Raw genomic sequence first — 22,403 nt, forward strand, 5'->3', positions numbered from 1 at the left:
AAGGTGTTGCTATGAGCATTTCTTTTGAATGTGGAAAGCACAGCACTAATAACAGTATGAAGTTTCTTATTTGTTTGAGCTCCAGAGTTACATATGCTAAAAGAACTTGTAAATTAAAAGGTACCCATTGTATACAAATGAATAAAAATACAGCACTAAAGCAGATACTTGTAAAGAAACTTGTATCTGCTTTTGTTCCTTAAACAGTAACAATACAACGTATTTTGTTCAGAATTATTTTATTTGGATTATAGCAATTAGTATCACTGATCAGTAGGCCAAATCCAGGCAGAGAGCACAGAATCAATTTCACAAGGCAACAACACAGACTAGTATTTTAGCATACAAACCATTTCACTGCATTATCAAGTTGAAATATCTTTCAACCATGCATAAAAAAATCTATGCTTAGTCTTTCAGAGCTCCAGGTAATACCAGATTCCTAAATATACAAAAAATACATTTAACTTATAATAATCTTAGTGAATCAAGACTTATAAAATTACAATTTTATTCTTCACAACATAGAAAAAAATACAAAAATGACTGTATATAGTTTTCACCTAAGTTTCACTGGCATATACATCAAAACATATGATTTGATGTATACTCATGAAAATTTTAAGCTGAAAGATAGGTTTTAAAATGACACTGCAGATTGGTCCACACAAATGCCAACCTTCATAATGATAAGGAAAAAACCCTCTGATAAAAATATCACATTGTGAAAAATTACAATTTACCTGCACTGTAACCTGCATTCTTACTGTAATTTACAAATAGGAACATTTCTACAATTCCAGTTGTAAACTACAGACTGGTGAAAACCTTGGTCTTTTGGAGGGTAGTCACTAACTCAGAGCTGGCATGGTAGAACATAAAGTGCTGTCAACTGAACCAGTGCACACAACAGAGAGTACCAAAGCAGGGGAGGCCTGCTGGTCTGGATATGCTGATAGAGAACATGCAAGCCAAGTGAACAGTCCGTGGGGAAAAATAAACCCCTCTGCATTTGTGACAAAGTACCAATCAAAGCTTCTAGGATAGAGTTAATGGAAACCACTTTACAATTTCAGTGACAGATGAGGGGAAACTTCTTTTATGAGGAGGAGAAACCCCACATGTGTCAGCAAAGTCAGTATTAGGGAACAACCCAAACAGTTTTAGGGCATCACATTACAGTTCTCTCTCAAGATTACCTTCCAGTGATTTCCGAGGAAAAAACTTGAAAAAGCACTTCCAAGATGAAGTGCTGAATTTCTGTACATAGCACTGCATGTTCAGACTTCAGAATATAATTTATAAATCAACTTGGCTGGTAAGAATTCTTACTGTGAAAGCAACTTCTTTTTCTTTTGAAAGGAAAAGTAACTCCATTTTCTTTTAAAAGGCCATAGTTTATTCGCATTTGTGTCATAAATTGATATTTTCAATAAAGTAAATATTCCATAATAAACCCTATTCAGCAAAGGTGTTGGTTGTAGAAGCTTTCTCCCTACTGGCAGCTTGCTCTGCTTTTCCATGGTGCCAGTGCTATCTGATGTAGATCAGTACTGTATCTTTCTCATCAACAGAGCCAGGAGTTTGTTTCATGCAGGAGTTTCATCACAGCCATTTTTTATCTCTAAATTGGACCAACAAATTTGAAACCAAATCTTTTATTTGGGCACAGAAATCAAATTAAGAAAAGTTCAGGAGCTGAGCATTGACAATATCCAGTAACCTAAGTACATCAGGAAATCAGATCTTTTAGATGACATCCTTCAGAAATATTGACATTAACTTCTTTAATAGCAAGTATAAGCAAAAAGGAGATGTTTTGTTCAGAGGTGGAAGTTTACACTTTCAAACAATGAGTTCAGAATAATATAACATTTCTCAGATCACTACAACAAAGCACATAACCTAAAACAGAAATGAACTGAATTGTTGCATCTTTGAATCCAAAATAATTTTGAGGTTGTATATGGCCACAGTAATAGAATCACAGAATTGTTTGGGTTGGAAAGGGCCTCTAAGACTGAGTCCAACCATTACTGTAATACTGCAAAATCCCAGTAAACCATGTCCCTAAGCACCACATCTTCTGTTCTTTTAAATACCTTCAGGGATGGTATTCACTTCCCTGGGCAGCTTGGTCCAATGCTTGTCAGTCCTTTCCATGAAGAAATTTTTCCTAATATCCCATCTAGACCTTCCTTAGAACAACACAAGGCAGTATCCTCTAGTCCTATTGCTTGTAACTTGGGAGAAAAGACCAACCCCCAACTTGCTACAACTGTGTTTTTTAATCCAGTCAATAATTGGCTCCAAAATGTTGAAGACAGAATCAAAGATTATTATTGTCTCCTCTCTCTGCTTATAACAGTCCTGTTTGTGTTGAACAGGAAAGGCTCTATATAGGCAGAGTTAGGAAAATTCAGTCCCTTTGATTGAGCCAAAGAAAATTACTGAAAAATGCCAAGTTGTTTTTTTTTAACTATAGCTCTGACAAGCATAAAGCTAAATTAATTGTAAATCCAGTTCTTCCCAACTGCTAGACCAGAGAGTCTGTGTCCTCAGTACTTCCCGAGTAAACTTGTGTTTAGGGAGAGCTGGGATATGTCAGACACAGCTGGGCCATACCAGGGGAGGTGCTGGCAGGCACAGCTCAAGGCAGCACTGCAGGTAGCACAGGAGTGGTCACTCCTCATCTATGCACTAAACCAGGGAACAACAGGGAAGCCAGAGAAGCCCATATGGTCTTGTCTAGTGACTCTGACTGGATGCAGACAGGACTATTTGGCCATCAATTCCTAACAGAAAAAAGCCATAACCTACATTTCCTTTTGCCTCTGCTTGGACATCCATTAATTTCCCTTTCTTTTGTTCCTTTCATTCCCTGTCCTTTTACTCTCAATCAGAAGTTTCTGCTAGACTTGGGGCACAGCTGACACAACACTAGTGCTTTCTGCCTCATCACAAGACTTTCTCAGCTCTTTCATTTTCCTTCTACCTTCCCAAAGGAAGGTTAAGCCTGAGAACTCAGAGAAAGCACCTAGGAGAATGTAACTTTTTGTGGTCTTCCAATTTTTCCAAAGAACAGGTGAGGGTGGCTTATCCAGCCTGCAAAGGCAGCACGTAACATGTGAGATAATCTGCTCTGCAAGGAGCAGACTATGACTTTGCAACACTTCAGAAGTTGAGTGCCTGGAACTGCCTGCTTGGATGTGCCAGTGATGACCTCAGTCACTTGAGAAAAGTCAGGATAAGAAACAAGGCCCCCAAACACAGCAGACCAAGTAGTCCTCAGGACTGAAAGATGAGTATCACAGACAATGACTAGAGATGATAATTTATAGTAAAAAAGGGAGAACTGCACCTTGTTTCTGGGTGGCCTACCTCTTTATATTGTTTAGATTCATTACTGATACCACTAATAGAAGTATTACAGTTAGTATTAATTTTATTTTGTTTTAATATGTAAAAATGTATTCAGGAATGCAGTACTTGGGGTATTTTTAATGTTTCAGATAAGAATTACAGCCTCTGAATTAATATTAGCATTTGAGTGATCAGCTTAAACAAGATCCTCAGAGAACACACTCTGCTCAGACACCATATTGTTTAAATTCCTAAAGAACCACATTCCCCTCATTTTCCGTAATTGGTTTCTTGTTCTCGTTTCCATCACCTTTTAAATACACAACCTACCTTTCTAAATTCAAAACTTTGCCCAGATTACATTCTTCACTGAAGTCTCTGACATTATCCTGAAGTATTCCAGAGCACATTGTTTGCTTTCACGGCAATACATACAGTTTCTGGCATGCAGTCAAGCACTTAAAAAAAGAGGTATCAGTAATATAATCCCAATTCAGGCATTTAGTGGGTACAACTTCATCACTCATACTGCAACCTTCAGGCATTTAGTAATAAATGAAAACCATTTAGCACATCATTTAAGGAAAAGGTTAACTGCCAAGCCATATAAAGTTTAAGTTTTCTGAAGCACTGCAAGCTGAAAATTATTTCAACGTTTGACATCCTGGAATTTCACTGAAATCAGATTTATTGGTTATTCTTGCTAAGTTATTGGTCTTTTACCTCTGACTTATCTTGGTATACTCTTTACAAATGTGCTGGGTATCGAAAAACTGCAGCATTTTGATGTTTGAAAAGTTCTGAAAAAGAGTTGGAATTACTCTGACTTCTTATGTTCTTCAGTGTGGGAGAGTACTTTTCGCCTCTGATGCAGCATATGGAAATACAGCTGAGGGAATACTGGGGAGAAAACAGACTCAAGTCAATGAAGTGTGAAGAGAGGCCTGCAGGATGCACAGTCACATGGTCAAGGACACTAATTCTCTATTAGAGCATGTGCTTATCCACTTCTTACTTGTTATCTATTGCTTTTTACACTCTAAAGAGATGAACTGGCATTGTTCTTAGACTTCAGGTACTATTAATTTTTTTGCTAGAGGAATCACATTCTTAATTAAATGTAAAGTGCCTTATTTAACTCTAAATGTAGAAGCAGATGACAAAAGTTGCCTTAACTGCATGCACACAATACAAAGAAAACAGACTGCAGGGCAGAAAAAGTCCTTCAAAAGAAATTTCCAGATTTGTTTGATTTTTTTGTAATTCTAGTGTCACTTTTTCAGACTCTAAGGCATTTTATACATATCAGTGCCTATTTCTTCTCTCTCCCTCTAGAGCTTTTCCTCTTCTTATTTCTAAGACTATGGCACAAAGTATGTTTGCAGAACAACAAAGCAGGGGATGGAAAACATACATACACAAACAGCAAAAGCTGAAATTTCCATGAGATACTAAACCATTATGAACCATGCAAAAATTAAACAAGCTCATCAGCAGGCTAAATTGGTTACTTCTGTGTATGTTAATCCCCCAATTGTTTGCTTTTCCCAGCACAGCTGTTAATATTAAGAAACCTAACAAACTCATACTTACTTGGAATGTAAGAGATCATGACCAGGATCAGGAATGTATAGTAGTCAAACGAAAAATTGTACTTGTTAGGTAAACTAATGGAATACAAGCCAGACTGCCTGACGAAGGGTAATGCAGCATATATTGTGAGTAATTCACCTGAGACTCCCATTGGATACAATACTATAAACAAAGTGTACCTAGAAGGAAACATACACAGAAAGAATTAAAAGTTATGACAAACTCAGACAAAATATTTGGTAAATGATATTACAGATATTCAGATTTTGAATTCTCCACTCAGTATTTATTTTTCTTAAGTCTTATTTGATTAGAGCATGGCAAGGTATGAACATTATTGCAAGGTAAGTATTCAAATCAGCAATAGTTTGGAAATATTTAAAGATTTTGTCTGAAAATCTAAAAACTATCTTTAAAACTATTCTCCACATACACACAATTTATTACTTTGATTTCTGAAGTCTTTGGTAGAGGTCATTTTACTATTTAAAATGGGACCAAACATAGTTGATATTAATCAATGAGATTAAATATTATTTCAAGGACAACCACTGGATTCAAGAATTCCTGCTAAATGTCAGTTTACTTACTGTCATCCCTTACTGTTAAATATCAGTTTCTGACAAAAAATTATTTTGTAAATGGAACTGACTTCAGACAAACAACTCTTCCAGCTTGAAATGCAATAGATTTTTGTAGCCTGAAAATCTGCTGGAAAGAAGCTAGGCAGTCACGTTCACAAACAGGGCAATTACCTGAAGGCAGAATCTAATTTTTTGCACTGCAACTACTTTACAAGATAAATAGCCCTGTCAGATCAGTGCTTTAAGGCTGTAATTTTTTATTATGCTACCGACCTGGCCCATTTGATGAGATAAGGGAGATGGTTTAACAAGCTAAACGTGTAAAAAGAGTAACGGATTATCTCGGTGATGGTCCAGGCCACTACAAACAAGAGGACACTGTCTTCAGTTTGTACCTGTGAGAACAGAAAAAAGGCTTTGTATGAACTTGAGCATTACCAGTCACTCACCAGACCCAAGAAAACCTCACAGAAATCAATTCCTGTGGGTTGCTTTACTGCATGATTTTAGAGAACAGACTCCAAGAATGGGCTTAAAAGCAACATTAGTAACAACAGTAAAGCTCTGCTTCATGATTGGGTAACTTAAGCTCTCATATTCTGTGCAAGGTAAATTGGTACACAAAACTCCTGAAATTCTGAGTATAATTTTCAACTCTTCACATTCCTATAGAGTGCCAACTTCTATTTCTGTTCTACAATTGTCTGCTAGTACAGAAAGAATGGTCTAACACTTGATACCTGGTTTACACCTGATATTCTGATACTAGTTCAAGGTACTTCTGAGCAGAAGCAGTTTTCCTTTCTCTGGTCAGAAACTGGGTCCTACTTTTGAGCAGCAGCAAAACAGCTAACATCAGACCTCAGACTGGGAGAAGAATGATGCTCAGATTGTCTCACCTCAGGTAAGCTTGACAGGTATCTGAATCTGTTCCTTGCTCCATTTTCTGCTTATTCTAACTAGCATAGTTCCTCTAATGTTACACTCAAGGCAGTATCATGTTTCACTGCTTTACACCTCTGGGAGCTTTTATGTCAGTCACACCTGAGTGAACCAGCTGTAACTCCCTCCACATTTTAACCCTGATTTCAGCCCAGTTGGTCTGAGCGTGGTGCTAATAATGCCAAGGTTGTGGGTTTAATCCCTGGATGGGCCATTCACTTAGGAGCTGGACTCAGTGATCCTTGTGGGTCCCTTTAAGCTCAAAATATTCTGTAATGAACTGCCTTTATCTGTGATATTTATAATCCTCAAAAACATGTACTTTAAAATGAAGAGTTATATTTATTAGATTATGGAGCATCATTATGAGGTTCAGGTTCCAGATGGATCAAGTATATATGGGGTCACTGACCCACAGTACAAACTCTTGAGGGAGCAGACATGATTTTTATACAGCCTTTTCCGTCTCTCCCTCCCTCCCCTCTCAACAGAACTCCCAGCTGTATGAGCACCTTGAGCCCAAATTCAGTGGACCGTGGGAACGAAAAGGGCTCAACCACAGGGGCCCATATTTTCTCTTTTCCTCCAACTCTTGAAAAAAGGGAAAAGGAAGTCAGGAGATGTGGGTGGTGCACTCTATTAATCTTGGACAAAGTACAAACCAATAGAAAAAAAAAAAAAGAACAAGAACATTTATATATATATGGACAAACAGAAAATTTTTAATAGGAGGGGACTGATCATATACTTTCGGGTTAAAAAAAAGGGAATTTTTTTCCAAGGACATTACCCAAAAAAGCTTTGTTACAGACTGCAAAACCCAGAAAAAATTATACAGAAATCTTGAGCTATCTTGGGATGCAGAGCTGCTGGTAATCTGTATTGTGCTGTAAATCTATGTTCTGCTGCATGTAACATTTCAGGTCACTTTTTACTGCATTTTGCAGCAAAAGCATCTTACTCTTTTTCACATTCTGATAATTTGTTTATATATTAATCTCCCTTACATCATCATAAAAGAGCAAAATCCAAAAATTATTTTAAGACTTTCGGAGAAGAGACCAAATCTATTTTTACACATTGCTGCAGGATCCTAATCCTATTTGAGGTCTGCTTTATAAGCAAGATTTTGTTCTCAACACGGAGAAGTGAACAGCAGTTCCCAGATGCTGCTGTTCCAAAGGAGGAAAGTGCTTGACAAGCACTCCAGAGCTGCATCTTCTGGTCAAATCGGGAGTAGCAGCTTAGTGATGAGTGCACCTAAACCTGTGAGTAACAGCCTTCAACCTGTGCTTAAATCCCACTTCTTTCCCAGCTATGGTAAAGTCAAAATGCACAAGTTTGTAGCTTGAAGTCGTATCCAAGGATATGAGCAAGGACAAGAAACTGGGACGCTAACAGTGAATCACACACATGGAAGTAGAAAAATCACAGCAGTTACAGTCCAGTTGTATCACATGGCATCTCTAACACTGCCTTCAAGGTCTGGTCTCCCCCCTCTCCTTTGTATTTTAAATTATTAAAACAGTTCACACCATTATGGAACACACAACCCTGTCGGGTCACTTAAAGAATCACTGACTGTGCCTTCATAGCTTGTGTCCCTATTTAAGGAAGAAAGAAGACTGGAAAGTGGTGGTTATCATTTTAAAGTCTGTTTCTTGCACACTCAGAACTGTCACCAGTCTGTCACTATCAGAACATCTCTTTGAGCACTGACAGTTTTTCAACACTTTAGATAAAGATGACTGAGATGTACATTATAAAACCCCTGGGAACTGATTCACAAAACAATTTCTCAGGAGTCTTATTCTTTTAGCCATTACTAATGCTGCATTTGCATAATTTCTCTTCCAGGCTGAAGAGAGGACAAATACACAGTAAACCTTTAATAAAGCACCAAGGCCAATGCTCCCTGAGAATTTAATTCTTCTTCTACTACTTTTTTTTTTCATGCCAGTCTTTCAAGGAAGTGTTAGACATAAGTCGAAAGACATTTTATACTTTATTTACACCTCATTTGTCCAACTCTCTTAATAGGGGTCAATCAAACAATAGGCACAATATTTTGGCATGTGCTTCAAGCCAACATATCATCAAGGAGAGTCCTGAATATATTTTAGCTTTTCTTAAATACTGTGAATAGCAGACAGTGTTTGCTAAAATATAAAAAAACCACTGTCTTTTAGGATGCAAAGATGAGAACTGGGAGTTGACAAAATAAAGCCTGAGAGGTTTTTAATGTTCTCCTTAAGATTGGAAAGGGAAATTTCTCTACGTTAAGAGCAACAGTTTGACAAATTTGCAGAAAATTTCAGCTAAACACATAATTAAGCAATCCAATGCAGAAGAGCAAAACCAGCAGCACTATGCAAGTGTAATGATGGAAAATATTGGAACAGCACGTCTCTCTCCAAAGAGCTGGTTCTCTGGTACAGTAATTAAAAAATAAAACATAAAATGAAAGGGGAAAAAAAAAGAGAAGCTTCACAGTAGGCACAAAGGGCCTGACAGACTATTGTGCTGTATGGTATTGCTCTAATTTTACATAGATGTAAAGCAGTGATGAGTCAGGTTTTTCAACTGTACTCAACCATTCAGAGTTCTGACCCTTCCAGCATGGACCTTTTACTACAACTTAGTCCTAAATATCCCAAGTTAAGATGTTCTTCCCTCTTTTAAGTAAGTATGCTTCACTACTGACTGAAGATACCAATTCCCAACTGCAGACACTCGAGTCCCAATTACCAGCTCTGCATGCTATATATGTTATTTTCACAGCATCTCTTGCCTGTGTGTTCTACAAAAGTTCCTCTAAATGTATATTACACTTATTTGCAACTTTTCTGTAACTGAGCCCAATGGGATAAGCAAAAAATGCCTGCTGACACCATTTTTTAATTACTCATCAGAACTGGGGGCAGAATTATCTATCAGAATGGAACTCCATGAAGACCTGCCATGACGTAACCAGAGGATTTCATTGCTCACACAAGTTCAAAAAGACCTCTCTAGAACTGAAGGACACTTTCCATTCTCCTATGCCAACATATTCCCAGCCCTTCACACCAGGCTGCTCATTCTCCATTCTCCTTTGCAGGGGAAACAGTAAAATACACTGAACTGGCTCCTTTCTGGTGCAATGGCCAGCACTGATGATGTGCCAGGCCCTCCGCAACACCAACAACTGCTCCTACAGTGCAGGTAAGGAGAACCTCAGTGTGCAGTGCTTTAACATTTGCCATGCTTTAACATTTATTGTGAATAATTTCATATTGAGTTTAACAACACATCAGCACTGAAGTCAACAAAAAGCACAAACACGTTAGTGGCAGGAAGCATGCTTCAAATCACATCACATCTCTAGGAGTGTATCCTGACAGAAGGAGGGATGCAATACACGTTCCTTCTTTTAGCTGTATTATATATGAAAACAGTCTGGAAAAGCAAGATACTGAACAAGTCTCAATCAAAAAGTTAAAGAGGAAAACTGCGTTTTATTTTACAAGAACCTTATCATGCAACTGCATCGCTTACAAGTTCCATAAAGCTGTGTGAGAATTTAATCCTGGCCTTCAGCATGGAGCTCACTTGTGCAGACAGCCCTTCAGAGAAAGTAGAACACTTGTGACACTCACAACACATCTCCCCAGGTGAGCCTGCAGGCTCCCTGGTTGGGGGAAGGGGAGGGGTAAGAATACAGCCTCTTATTTGATTTATTTGCTCAAGTCACAGGTCAGAAACTCATCACAGGCTTCCTCACCCTCGCCATCCTTATACTCACTTTCTGAGACATTAAAAGAGTAACACATAATAAATACAGTCTCTTGCAAGACTTTAACCAGAAGACCACACAAGTGTGGGGAAAAAAATCTGCATGGAATACTGTTGAAAGAATCCTTGTTAAAAGTCAAATATTTGGCTAAAGTCATTGCTCCCATTTTGTCTTATTTTGTTGGTTTTCTCTGGTGAGAATGTGGGCATAAGCTTCAAAAAAACTTAACCCACAATTATATTACAGGTTTTTCTTTGATGTCTAACAGACAACATGTGTAATAATTGTAATCCATCCAATCTAACCTTTAATATTTGAGTAACTTCAAAACCAGGAGACAATTAATAAAAACAGATTATCACTGTTCTTTATGGAGCACCAGATATCCCAACATCATATAGATAACAAGCAAAACTCCAAGAGTATTTATTTTAAAGTATTTTATACATATATATAAAATCTAATGTCTTGAGATTAAGGCTTGCATTTTTTTTTTCCAAAGCCTAGTACTTATTTCTGGTGAATTAACAGGGAAGTCCATTACAAAATAGGTTTTATGTTTATTGAGAAAAATAACATCTCTCCACTTTAAGTAGCATGAAATTAAAGCTTCACATGAACAAGCACCACAATACCAGAGAGGACTGTCAATTGCTAGGAACTACAGTGGCTTATGTTACTCTACGTGTGCATGGATGATCTGACAACAGGTTTGGAAGAAGGAAGAGAAAGCAGCTTCCTTCAAGACTTCGTAATAAGACAAGTTCTTTAAGACATTCTCCATGTTAAGTCACAAATAATCTTATGCATAAAATAACTGATGCTTATTTCAGGCACCCATGCTGACACTGGTATCGAGACTAATTTCTTTCTTTAATGAGAAGAAAACCAGTAAGATGAGTTGTCTCAAGTTACAGCAGAGATGCAGCATATTTGGGCTACTACAAGGATTCAGATTACATGAGTCAGTCACCACAACCTGTACCAATTAAAGTCTATCTAGATTTTTAAAACAGCTGTCAGGAATAATCATGAAAAAACATGGCTTTCAAAAGATTCTAGAGAGATCTGCATAAAGTGCAGCACTATCTGGTGTGGTGAACAGTGAGAAAAAAAAAACACAGTCCCCAAAAATTACCTATGTTTGAATATAAGAAAATTAAATGAAGAACAGAGGAAAGACTATCCTGGAGAGTGACAATGCAGAGCATGGAGGCACTGCTGTGCACAAACAATTCAGGGGGAGTTCAGGTACCACAGGAAGTGAATTACATGTGCAGGAGGGCAACGAGATTTTTGCTTTTAATTATGGCACTAATGAGATGAACACTAGAAGGCTGTACAAAATTCTGTGTTCTGTATTACACACTGGGACCTGTTTGACTGTCAGTAAGGACTGCAGAATCTGTCCAGGAGCTGGATGTCTTACAGGGAGAGAATCAGACCTCGCTCCGTTTGACTGTCAACAAAAGATGACATCATATCTATTTTTGTTTCTTTTGATCCACAGAAATTTGTATGAACAATTTCCCACGTTGAGATACAAACAGAAGACATTTTGAGGACAATAAGACAGCAACCAACACTTGCTTTTCAGCATGGATCAACAGTTTTCTATCAATTTGTAGCTTGACTTACCTCTTTTACACTATGTGTTACTGCCCACGTCAGGAAAACCCTTGACATCACTTGGAAAGCAGTCAGAACAACAGAAGAGGGAACAATGCCTGGAAGATATTTTACAATTAGTAAATATTCCTGACTACCAGGGTGGGAGGCAGGGGTGGGGAGATATAACACAGCTAAATCTAAGTCCAGTTATTTGACATTTCTGGAAGGAAAGCATTTCATTTTTATTTTTTTTTAATTTGAAAATATGAAGTCAGTCTTTCAGTGTGTTTATACAGTGTAATTCCCTGAAAAGGCTTTCTGCATCAAAATGCAAACAAATGTAATTGATCTTGTTGCAATCACAGCACATTCCTCAATACACAGAACAGCTCAATAAGATAATTTCAAATCAAACAGCTTCTGGGATACAGTCATTCAAATAGATCCTGTTTGATTAAAATATCCAAGATACTCTTCATTACTGTGATTTAAAATGTAAAAATAATAAATATGTTTTGCATTGTATATCTTAAAAAAAACAGTCACAAAAAATTTAAAGTTCTTTTCAGAAACACTGATCTAGCCCATATTTTGATAGATGGAAAGTTTGTATTTCCTTCCTGGAAATGCAAGTCAAAAAAACCCACCCAACCAACCAAAAAAACCAACTCCACAACTAACAAACCCCAGGGAACAGCTGATGCACTGGCAGGTACAGAAGACACTTGAAGATTTTCTCAAGGAAGCAGCTATCGCTGGTTGTTCCAGCAAGTTCTGAGGTGCCAAATGGCCTGTTATTAAAAGGACCCTACACAGCCAGGTCTGACAGGGCAGGAATAGTTTTAGATTGCAAGATTACACAAAATTTCTAAACTTTGCATCACCAAGTTTTATTTTTTTCCAATAGCTACATGATAAAGAGCAGGTGTAGCTCCTGAGATACAGTAAAAACTGCTTGTAAAGCTATTGCAAACCACAAGCAATGCAACAGAAAGATGCAGAGACTAAAGAGGAAAAAGAAATAGGAAGAAATAATAAGAAAAGTCAAAAGCAAGTTTCAGTTGAATTATTTTCATTGATACGTTTGGCTTCTTTGAGAGGAAAAAGGAAAATCCTACAGACATAGTTCTCTTCACTTTTATCACATTGTCTTGGTCTCTGGGCTATAAGTTACCTCCTTTCCAGGTAGAGAGCTGCACTTTTAAAATCTTTGTCATATGTCAAAGTCCTGTCCTCAACCATGCTCATAGACACTCCCCTATCAATCTTCATATTTTGCAGGACTTGCCTCACAGATGCTAACATTTCAGATTCTACTGAAAAGATGTGGAGAGAAAAGTTATGCTGATACAAACAGCCATCTGTCACACATAAGCTCTTCTATTGACAGAGAATTACAGCTCTAGTTAGAGCAATTAGTTCAGCAGGGGCAAAGGAATCTGCAAATTTCCTGTTTCTCCTTGCATAGAAACTTTTGCTACAGTCAGGAGGACTGCAGCAGACAGCAGCAGTGCATCCGGCTGTGCAAAACCCCCTCACTTTATTTAGCTGACAAACACTTCCATTAACAGAAAAAAATATAATCCACTGCCAGTTATAAGAAAACCAGTCTTTTGCGAAAGAGCTTTGTTAGGGAAAGCAAAAAGATAGAACAATAACGGCATAAAAGGCTGCCACTTTCCCCTAATGGCTCTCTCTAAAATTAAATTGTGCTACTAAGGATAATATGGGCTAAATGGATCCACACCTCAAATCAACTGAGCCAGAATGATTAGTTTTGCACACAGGCAGGCTGTATAATCATCTTATTTGCTGTTCTGCATCAGCCTGGAAGGTGAAACACAGCACTCTCTCCTGCTACTCACTGATTTGATGGACACAGACACCCAACTGTCAGGAAATGATAATCCAGTTACATTTTTTACATTCTTAGATTTAGTACTCATAAACACTGCTGTCTGCACAACAGTTTAAATGAAGAAAATAGCAGAACATTATGGATTTAGGATGGTAAAACCTGCATTTTATCTGCAAGGTTTTCTCTCCAGTGTTGGAAAATTTAACTTTTCCTTCTTGTCACTTGTTAAATAAGACCTTAAAAATGGCACATTTTAATATTAATTTTTGACCATTTTTAAAAGAATTATGGTTTACTCTGGTAAAAAACAGTAACTGAGATTTAGTAAAATTAAGCACCATTGGAAGGACTGCCTTGACAGCACAGGCAAACAGATGATACAAACAGTTTACTCTGAAAAGCCTTTACATTAATTTGAGGTATATAAGACCATTTCTTGGGATGACCTGTGCACAGTTTATGAACTGCCTTTTTAAGGCTTTTTCAGAGTAACTGGATGATTCAGGAGGGTCAGAACTACTTCATCAGCCACAGAACCAGACTGCCCTCTGCTGACACGTTCCTAGCACCAGTTTTCCCAACACCTCACTTGGTTATTAAAACACCCCACAGAACTCACCAGGAACCTACAATCCAACATCCCCTACAGGATGTGGCTGTCTGGACAATGGTGAAAATCAGCAAGTTTGTAGCTGCAGCTTTAGGAACCTCAATGCCATCTTACTCGTTAAATAGTGGCTAGTGAACATTCAGATAGGTGCTGAAGCACTGTTTTATTGTTTTCTGACTTCTCAAATTAGGGAGTAAAAAACTGGAATGTATTTCAAACAAAAATTAGTAAGTTATTAAATTCAGCAATCACAAACTGTAACACGTTTCTTGCTAATATATTGCTAAAAGTGCAGTCTTCTATAAAAATAATAAAGTGAAAATTTGCAAGCTTACCAAGTGCACAGTGCAGAATCTAGAACAAAAAGAAAAATTCAAATCACTAACATTTCAAATTAAGCAATTCAAACAAACACTTAGTTCTGTTACAAGAGCTTAAGATTCAGTATTTGCATTTCAATGATTAAGATTAATATTTAGCTCTGCTGCCCAAGCTAAATAGGAGACAGTAAAACCCTCTCACGACTTGCTAAAAGGAAAATTCAGCTTTTGTGTGAACTGTTCAGTAGAATTTAAGTGAATGTAAGAAATACAACACATTCATGCAAATATTAATAACGCCAGGGAACAGAACTACACCCACCTCAAGCAAAGCTCCAGTTTGGAAGAATTTCAGGGGCTTTTCTATTGAATAGTAAAGGCTGTGGTAGCTGCCTTTAGCCAGATACGCCCGAACTAGACCAACTGCAATAACGAGCCACCTGAAAGAGAGAAAAAAGGAGACATTAAGGAAAGCATAAATGAAAAGAAATCTTTTGATCATTGAAAAAGCAACAGGCAGAATTGTCCTGAATTACACTAACTCTGTAACACTGGAAATATTAAATACTCACATCTTCTACAAATTTATCCAAGTGAAGGATGATGCATTTTTAAGCATTTTTCAGCACCAACATGGTATCAATATCTCCAATGTCTCCATTTATTTTTCAGTGAGCTCTATTGAATTTAGTTATGAAATGTATTCATGGCAGATTGGCATCACATTTTGTTTAGTTTAAGCAGAAACCCCCTGACAGCTAGTCAGAGACCTCTTACCAACTTATAGCAGCTTGACATAAACAAGATTCAGAAGGCACTGATTTTAACATTTCAGTTCCAAGCAAACCCCTAGACTTCATGAGAGATCATCCAGATTAGTTGGTAGCATACATTGTATGAGAAATAGTTATAGAGAAATAACTGCAAGGAAACTGAGCCTGATGAAGCCTTGAAGGCAGCATGGCCATTCCCATTCCAGTTTTCCTTTTTAACCAACAAATATATCTGGGCCTATGTAAGTAGTGCCCATTTAACTGCAACTGTATGTGAACAACGTGACCTGTTAACCCTGCTGGTTTTCCTTCAAATAATTTAAACAAACATAAAAAATTTTCATCCTGATGAAGCTTTCACTGACTACCACAGCTGTCCAGAGCTGGTGCTTGCCCACAATATGAGAAATTCTTCAGTCAAGTCTATGCCAAGCCACAAACTCAAGGTGAGTGGTCAACCCAGGTCAAACACCTTCCATTTGGAAATAGCATCTATAGTTAATTTTAAGTTCCGATTGCTTTTGGCAAACTTTTCACTGATAGGCTCATTCTGTCTGTCTTACACTCCACCACCCTGAATGCCACCCAATTTTACCTCCATCTCCCTCCAAACCCCTCGTGTAAATCACTGAGTGTCTCTGCTAACAATTCAATGTGTAGACACGTAGCAAGCCCATTGACTACGCAATCGTTTCTACCCTTTGGAAAAAAAGTGTGTAGCTGTGGTTTTGTAATGGGGATGATGAAGAAATTCCCTTTATTTACAGCATATTAGAGTCTTACAAGTACCACACTAGCTTGGATATTGCAAAGGATTTGCACATATTATCCTAAATGTAATAATTGTTTGAAACACAGTGAAATTCAGATTTTTCAACAATAAGTAACTCTGGCATCCCAGTTTGTGTTTGTAACAAAATCTGTTAGCAGAACTGAAAGAAGGCTAATTAATTTCTGACTTAACTTCTGGAAGACATGCACCAAAGAAAAGGAGGGGGAGTGGGGAAGATAAATGGGAAAGAGAAACAAGTTCTCCCTTTTTCAGAGTGACAAGTTATTTCAGTTAAAGCCATCTTGCGAAACAAAAGGACAAACATCTGCCAAATAATTGCTGTTTACAAAGAATAAATCAGATTCATTTTGTACTTGGACTTCAGTGTAGAATAAACCAGTAAGCACTACAGTACTTGTGATTCTCCCCTGCAACACCAACTGCTTCTTCTTTAGAACAGGAAATCAGAGCAGGTTGACTCTGTGCTCTTCTTATCTGTCAAGTTTCTCTGCTTTTTCCTGATCTCCCATGTTTGTTGAGAAACTGCTGAATTGAGCAATTTCTCCAGTTGCACAAGATGCCAGTTCTTGGCTGTGCCTGCAAACAGTTCTCATCTGAACTGAGAGACTGGTAAATCCCACGGCTCCCAGAAGAGCTCCAGCCTTTTGCTCATCTCCACCCTCATGCCAGATCACTGACTCCAGCAAGACTGTACTTTCCATTCCATTTACTATCCCTCAAAAAGCATTTGATACAGATCAGAGCATTAATCCACATGAAATTAAAAGCTGAGCCTAGTTTGTGCTGAAGCTTTTAGCACCTCTGTCCTGCTTCTGTGATTCTTAAATAGTTCGTCACTCTCTAAGTCTAGACAAAATGGAACAGAAGAAGGTGAAACCAAGGAATATCAGCTGAAAATGGAACTCAGCAAGAAGTTCAGAAGGAGAGCAAAAGGCACAACTGTGTCATGAAAGCTCATTTCTCTGAGCTACACACTGAACTCTACCTGACAGCCCAGCTGGAGCTACATTTCATTAAATTACTGCTACCCTGTCTGTAAACTCCAGACTGGATGATTACCATTCTTTGATTAATCCAGAATAAGAAAAATGAATACTGCACACACAGAGTTTTTTTACTTTCATTTGGTCAGACTTGATAGACAAGCTTTGTGCTCAGGTCCTTAGGCTATACTCCCTTGACTCTCTCACAGGTCATAAAAAGGCATTTTCTTATGCAAAGTTTACAGAGGTTCTGTAACATTTATGCAAGAGAATACAGCAGAGCTATGCAGTGAGTGCACATGAAAGGGAGAAGTGTACTTTGACTCTCAACAACCACTCACTGAAGACATGGACAATGAAACTCATAACCCAGAACACTCTTTGCTCAACACTGATTAACACAAACTCTTGCAAATTCAAAAGCTATTACATTACCATCGACCTGGTTGAGTGAAATCCTTTTTAAATTCATTGTTTATACCACCACCAGCTACTTATACCCAGAAGTACTAGTCAGTTACAGCACTTGACTTAAAATAAGAAACATAATCACTTTTAAAGCAGCTTATCTAACATTTACACTCAGCTCTAACAGCATGCTCTCTCTCCCCACCCAGCATTATTCAGTGATTTCAGTCAAATACAGTTTTTAGGAAAAATAATTTCTATGCCTCCAGAATGAGCTCCCCATGCTCAGGTCAGGCCCGACTACACAGCTTGACACTGTGATGGGAAAAGAGTCTGCCTGAACACAAGAGAAGCAAGATGCTGAGCTTTCTGCAGCTTAATGCTTTAAACCACGGGCAACAAAACATGAGCAAGAACAGCTGAGAACCAACTGCAGGACTGGTTATCCCCTGCTGTATCATGTGAGTCCCATTTCTGAAAAAAAAAAAAACAAAACCCCAAACACCCAAACCATGAACCAAATGGTAAGTGCATGCAGCTCCAGCCATGGATCCACAGGTGCACATGCTTTGTCTGCTGTTTTGCCCTTGTAAAAACCATTGTAAGTTTTTTTTTTATGCAGGAATCCACGCACTACGTGCACTGCAGCATAAAGCTGGAAACAAGATCTATTATTTTTGGAGTAAGTTGTGTTTTCTTTAGCTAAGTTAAGATAAATGCAAAGTAAATACAGTAGCTATGCTGAGATTTTTCAACTGTTACTTGATCCATTTTAAATAAAGTTAATAGTTAAGGCAACTATGGTTTAAAAACATTTACTTTAGTATCTATTTATTGCACATCAATGTTGTTGTGTGCTTCAGTTTATAAGCCTTTTGTAAACCAAACCAAACAAACCACTTCAAAAAAATCCCATGTGCTGTTAGAGCACCACTTCATCATCTGGGCACCTTGAATTTTTTGGTTTTTTCTTTTCACAATTCTCTTTCCAAGGCAGTGCAGTTGGAGAAACTAAGTCTGAGCACCCTGATTGACATGGGGTCAGTAAACAATCACTGCTGTGTATCAATCTTCTGATCTTGTCATCTGAACAACTGAGCTTCTGTCAACCAACTCCAGAAAAACTACCTTTTTAAAAGGCTTCACAATAATAGGAAAGAAATTGAGCTTCTTTCCTAAGCTCAATCTTGTATATTGTGGAATTTCAGCAGTGTCCAGTGCAAACTCCTCATGCATTTGAAGAGAAATGAACAATGACAGCCCTTGGTGACCTACCCCAAAAGTGAGAGACCAAACAGAGATATGACCACAGAATTCATATGGTAAGTCCCCAAACTGCAGAAATTGTATAATCACAACCATGTCCAGAAAAAACCACCTCATGTTAAAGCACCATAAATCACATCCACCCAAGAGTGGAATTTTCCAAGAGGCTTGGTGTAAATCAAGAAAATGGGTAACATGATAATCAAGATTTACTTGACAACAGAAAGCTAAATACAGGTTTGTGTTATTTATTTCTGAGTTTCCAGTGCTCAATTTTTTTTTTAATTTGTTCTTCTGAAGAAATAGAAATTTCCCATGCTCAGGAGCTTGCATGCCATGACAAAAAAATTCATGACCACTTGAAAGAAAACTTTCCATTTATACCACAGCTTCTCTCTCAGGTTTTTTATATCTTTTATAAACACACAACTGAATTGCACATAATAAGCAGCAAAATAAGCAGGGAAATGCTTTTATTTCTTAGAAGAGTTCAGAGGTGAACTTGTTAACATTGTGCAGGGACACCACAGCAAAACTGAAAAGCCCTACTGAGTGCCTGCAATGTGTCGTTTTCCTCATGTAATTATTTTTGATTACTTAAATCAAACTGGTGGGTAATTATCCTTGCCCTCTGAGTGAAATACCCTGCAAATGTCCTATGGAGCCATAAACCTGCTCAGTAACATTTCACAGTATCACAGCTGTTGGGTAATGGGTGTACCAAGCACCTCACAAGAACTGAGCTCTCCCTGCTCCCCTACCTTTGATCACACGAGTGTAAATATCTTGTAAGCTGAAACAGCACCAGCTGCCACCAGCAAAGACAAGAATCTTCATGTCCAACTGCCTTATTGAAAAGAATTGTATCTATATTAATTCTACACTAACCTCCCCCCCAACCATGACACTGCCCTGTTTGCTCACCTCCTCACCTGCCAGGGTTTATCTAGCACAAAACACGCTCATTTGGGATCCATTTTAAAGCCTCTTTTCTCCTCCCACCCAAATATCCTCAATCTTTTAAAATATGGTTTTATTTTTATCTGGATTCCAATGAGACGCCACAGCCACAATTAATTAAAAAAAAAAAAAAAAAAAAAAAAGTCTCCTTTCTCTTTAGAGTCCCCAATTGTGGCTATTTTTATTTTTGTACCTAAGAGCACACCTGAGCAAGCACCAGCTGGCCCCAGCCTGCATTCTGCCACACAGGACAAGGGCAGAGCACCAAGCTGGTCCAGGAGCTCACACGTCCCAAAAGCAGCTTCCAACCTCAAATTACAGAGCAGCTGAAGAGTTTATGGAGAAATCCTGCAGGGCTCACCACCTTTGCCTTCAGCTACTGCTGCGGGTAACTTCCCTGTATTTAGGATCACCTCTCTAGTGAAAACTGCTGGAATCTACACCACGGACACAGCGATGCGAGGAATCTACAGCCACCTGGACGTGGAAATTGCCGCAGAGCGAATTAAGGTGTCGATTACAAGGCACGGCGGTGTCCAGGGAACACGCGGTGGAGCCGCCGTGCAGAGCCCGCTCTGGAAGGGGCATGTCCGGGGGCTGGGGCAGCGCCGGGGGCTGGGGCAGCGCCGGGGGCAGCGCTGAGGGCCCGCAGCGGGCCGGGGGCGGCCGAGGCCTGGCACGGGCCGCACAGGGGCAGGCTCGGGGCTCCAGCGGGGTTACGGTCACCGCACACGGCGCAGAGCCGGGACAGCGGGAAGGCGGCCGAGCATGGGCGTGGAGGAGCCCCTGTCCAGCCCGAGGAGCAGCGAGCGAGGGGCCGGCTGTGCGCTTTAGCGTTACCGGAGTGCGAGGCACAGCCCGGGGGGCACAGCTCAGCCCCCCGTCCGCACCCGGCACCCGGGCGGTGCAGCCCCACGAACGGTGCAGCACGGGGGGAGAGGCCGCTGCTCCCGGCCCGGCCCCACTCCCTGCGGCAGCCGCCCTGCGCTGCGCTGCCCTGCCCCGCCGGACCCACCGCGGCCGCAGCCCGGCCGAGCGCAGCCCCGCGCCCCGCCGGCGGCCCCGGCCGGGGAGCTCCGCCAGCGGCCCCGCCCGGTCCTTACCCCGCCGTCATCACCACATTGTAGATAACGAGGTATCCCGTGGCCAGCGCGCCCGGGCCCTTCCTGCGCCGCGCCTGCTGCCCGCCGTAGCCGTTGTCCGCCCGGCTCCCGCCGCTCCCGGCCGCCGCCATCTCGCGGCTGGCGCGCCCCGCCCGCTCCGGCGGCGCTCGGCGGGCGCGGGGCGGGACTTCCCGCGGGCCGGGCGGGGACAGCTCTGCGCAGGCGCGGGGCCCGCGGGCTCGGGGCGGGAACGGGGGCGGTGGGCCCGGGGCTGTGGCGGGCCCTTTGCCAGGGGTGCCCGGGGCTGTGCCCGGCCGGGGCTGTGGCGGGGGCTGTGCCAGGGGTGCCCGGGGCTGTGCCCGGCCGGGGCTGTGGCGGGGGCTGTGCCAGGGGTGCCCGGGGCTGTGCCCGGCCGGGGCTGTGGCGGGGGCTGTGCCAGGGGTGCCCGGGGCGGTGCCGGGGGCTGTGGGCCCGGGGCTGTGGGCCCGGGGATGTACCCAGCCCTGTGCCCGGCCCTGTGCCCGGGCGGGGGTCACCCCCTGTCCGCGGGCCTTACAGGGCTGCTTCAAAACGTGTGTGCCCTGCCCTTAATAGCGGTAGTTGGTAAGGTTATTTTTGGGATATCTCGTAGGTTTTCATCAGTTTTATAATATAGTTTAGAGGAGAAAGATTGAGAGGTGATCTCCATTAATGCACATAAATCAAAGGCGGGTGTCAGGAGGATGGTGCCAGAATTCTCGGTGGTGCCCAGCACAGGACAAGGAGCAATGGCCATAAAACTAAAACACAAGAAGTTTCGCCTCAACATGAGGAATAACATCTTTCCAGGGAGGGTGGCAGAGCCCTGGAACAGCTGCCCAGCGAAATCGCGGAGTTTCCCTCTCTGGAGACGTTCCAAACACACCCGGACGGTTCCCGTGTCACCCGCTGGGGTGACCCTGCCCTGGCAGGGGGTTGGCCGGGATCATCTCCAGAGCCTCTTCCCACCCTGACCGTTCGGTGGTGATGTGTGAATAGGAAGTTGTAACTCATTTCTTGCTGAAGCTCCCTACAAGAGCAAAAGCCTGGAAAGCATTACTGTCCCAGCAACAAACATGGAAGCATCCACATCAGGGCAGACAGAACTGCCCTTCTGAACAGCCACAACAGAAGATTTTTTTTTTTCCTTCCCTGCAGAAATTGTAAACACCTCTTCTCCACTCCCATAAACATCTCTCGGTTTATTTCCCATACATGTCATGGTGCAGTCCCTTTATGAGCAGTGCAGAATAACAGCATAAGCCTCAGCCCCCATCTCAGAAAATTCTGCTTCCATGTGAAGTATTTTTGTGGCCTAATAAATTCATGTGCGTGTCTCTTGCAGAGAACAGGGCTCAAAATACAAAGAAGATTTATGAGAATTCCATTTTCAAACAACTATGTTTTAGTGCAGTATTTCAATAAACATACCAAGAAATTTTA

The 22,403-nt window shown here is 40.6% G+C and overlaps 1 protein-coding gene across 1 annotated transcript; it reads right to left on the reverse strand.

Moving 5' to 3' along the window:
- Positions 1 to 232: 232 nt before the first annotated feature.
- Positions 233 to 21,088, reverse strand: HACD2 (3-hydroxyacyl-CoA dehydratase 2). Its single transcript, XM_083864879.1, has 7 exons — positions 20,943 to 21,088; positions 14,979 to 15,096; positions 14,672 to 14,690; positions 11,896 to 11,984; positions 5,814 to 5,935; positions 4,957 to 5,135; positions 233 to 4,263 (listed from the first exon to the last, which is right to left on the reverse strand). The coding sequence occupies exons 1-7, from the start codon at positions 21,071 to 21,073 to the stop codon at positions 4,181 to 4,183; spliced, it is 741 nt and encodes a 246-aa protein (XP_083721005.1). The 5' UTR covers positions 21,074 to 21,088; the 3' UTR covers positions 233 to 4,180.
- Positions 21,089 to 22,403: the final 1,315 nt, after the last annotated feature.

This window comes from Zosterops lateralis (genome assembly GCF_965231275.1).
Source record: "Zosterops lateralis genome assembly, chromosome: 7".
NCBI lineage: Eukaryota > Metazoa > Chordata > Aves > Passeriformes > Zosteropidae > Zosterops > Zosterops lateralis.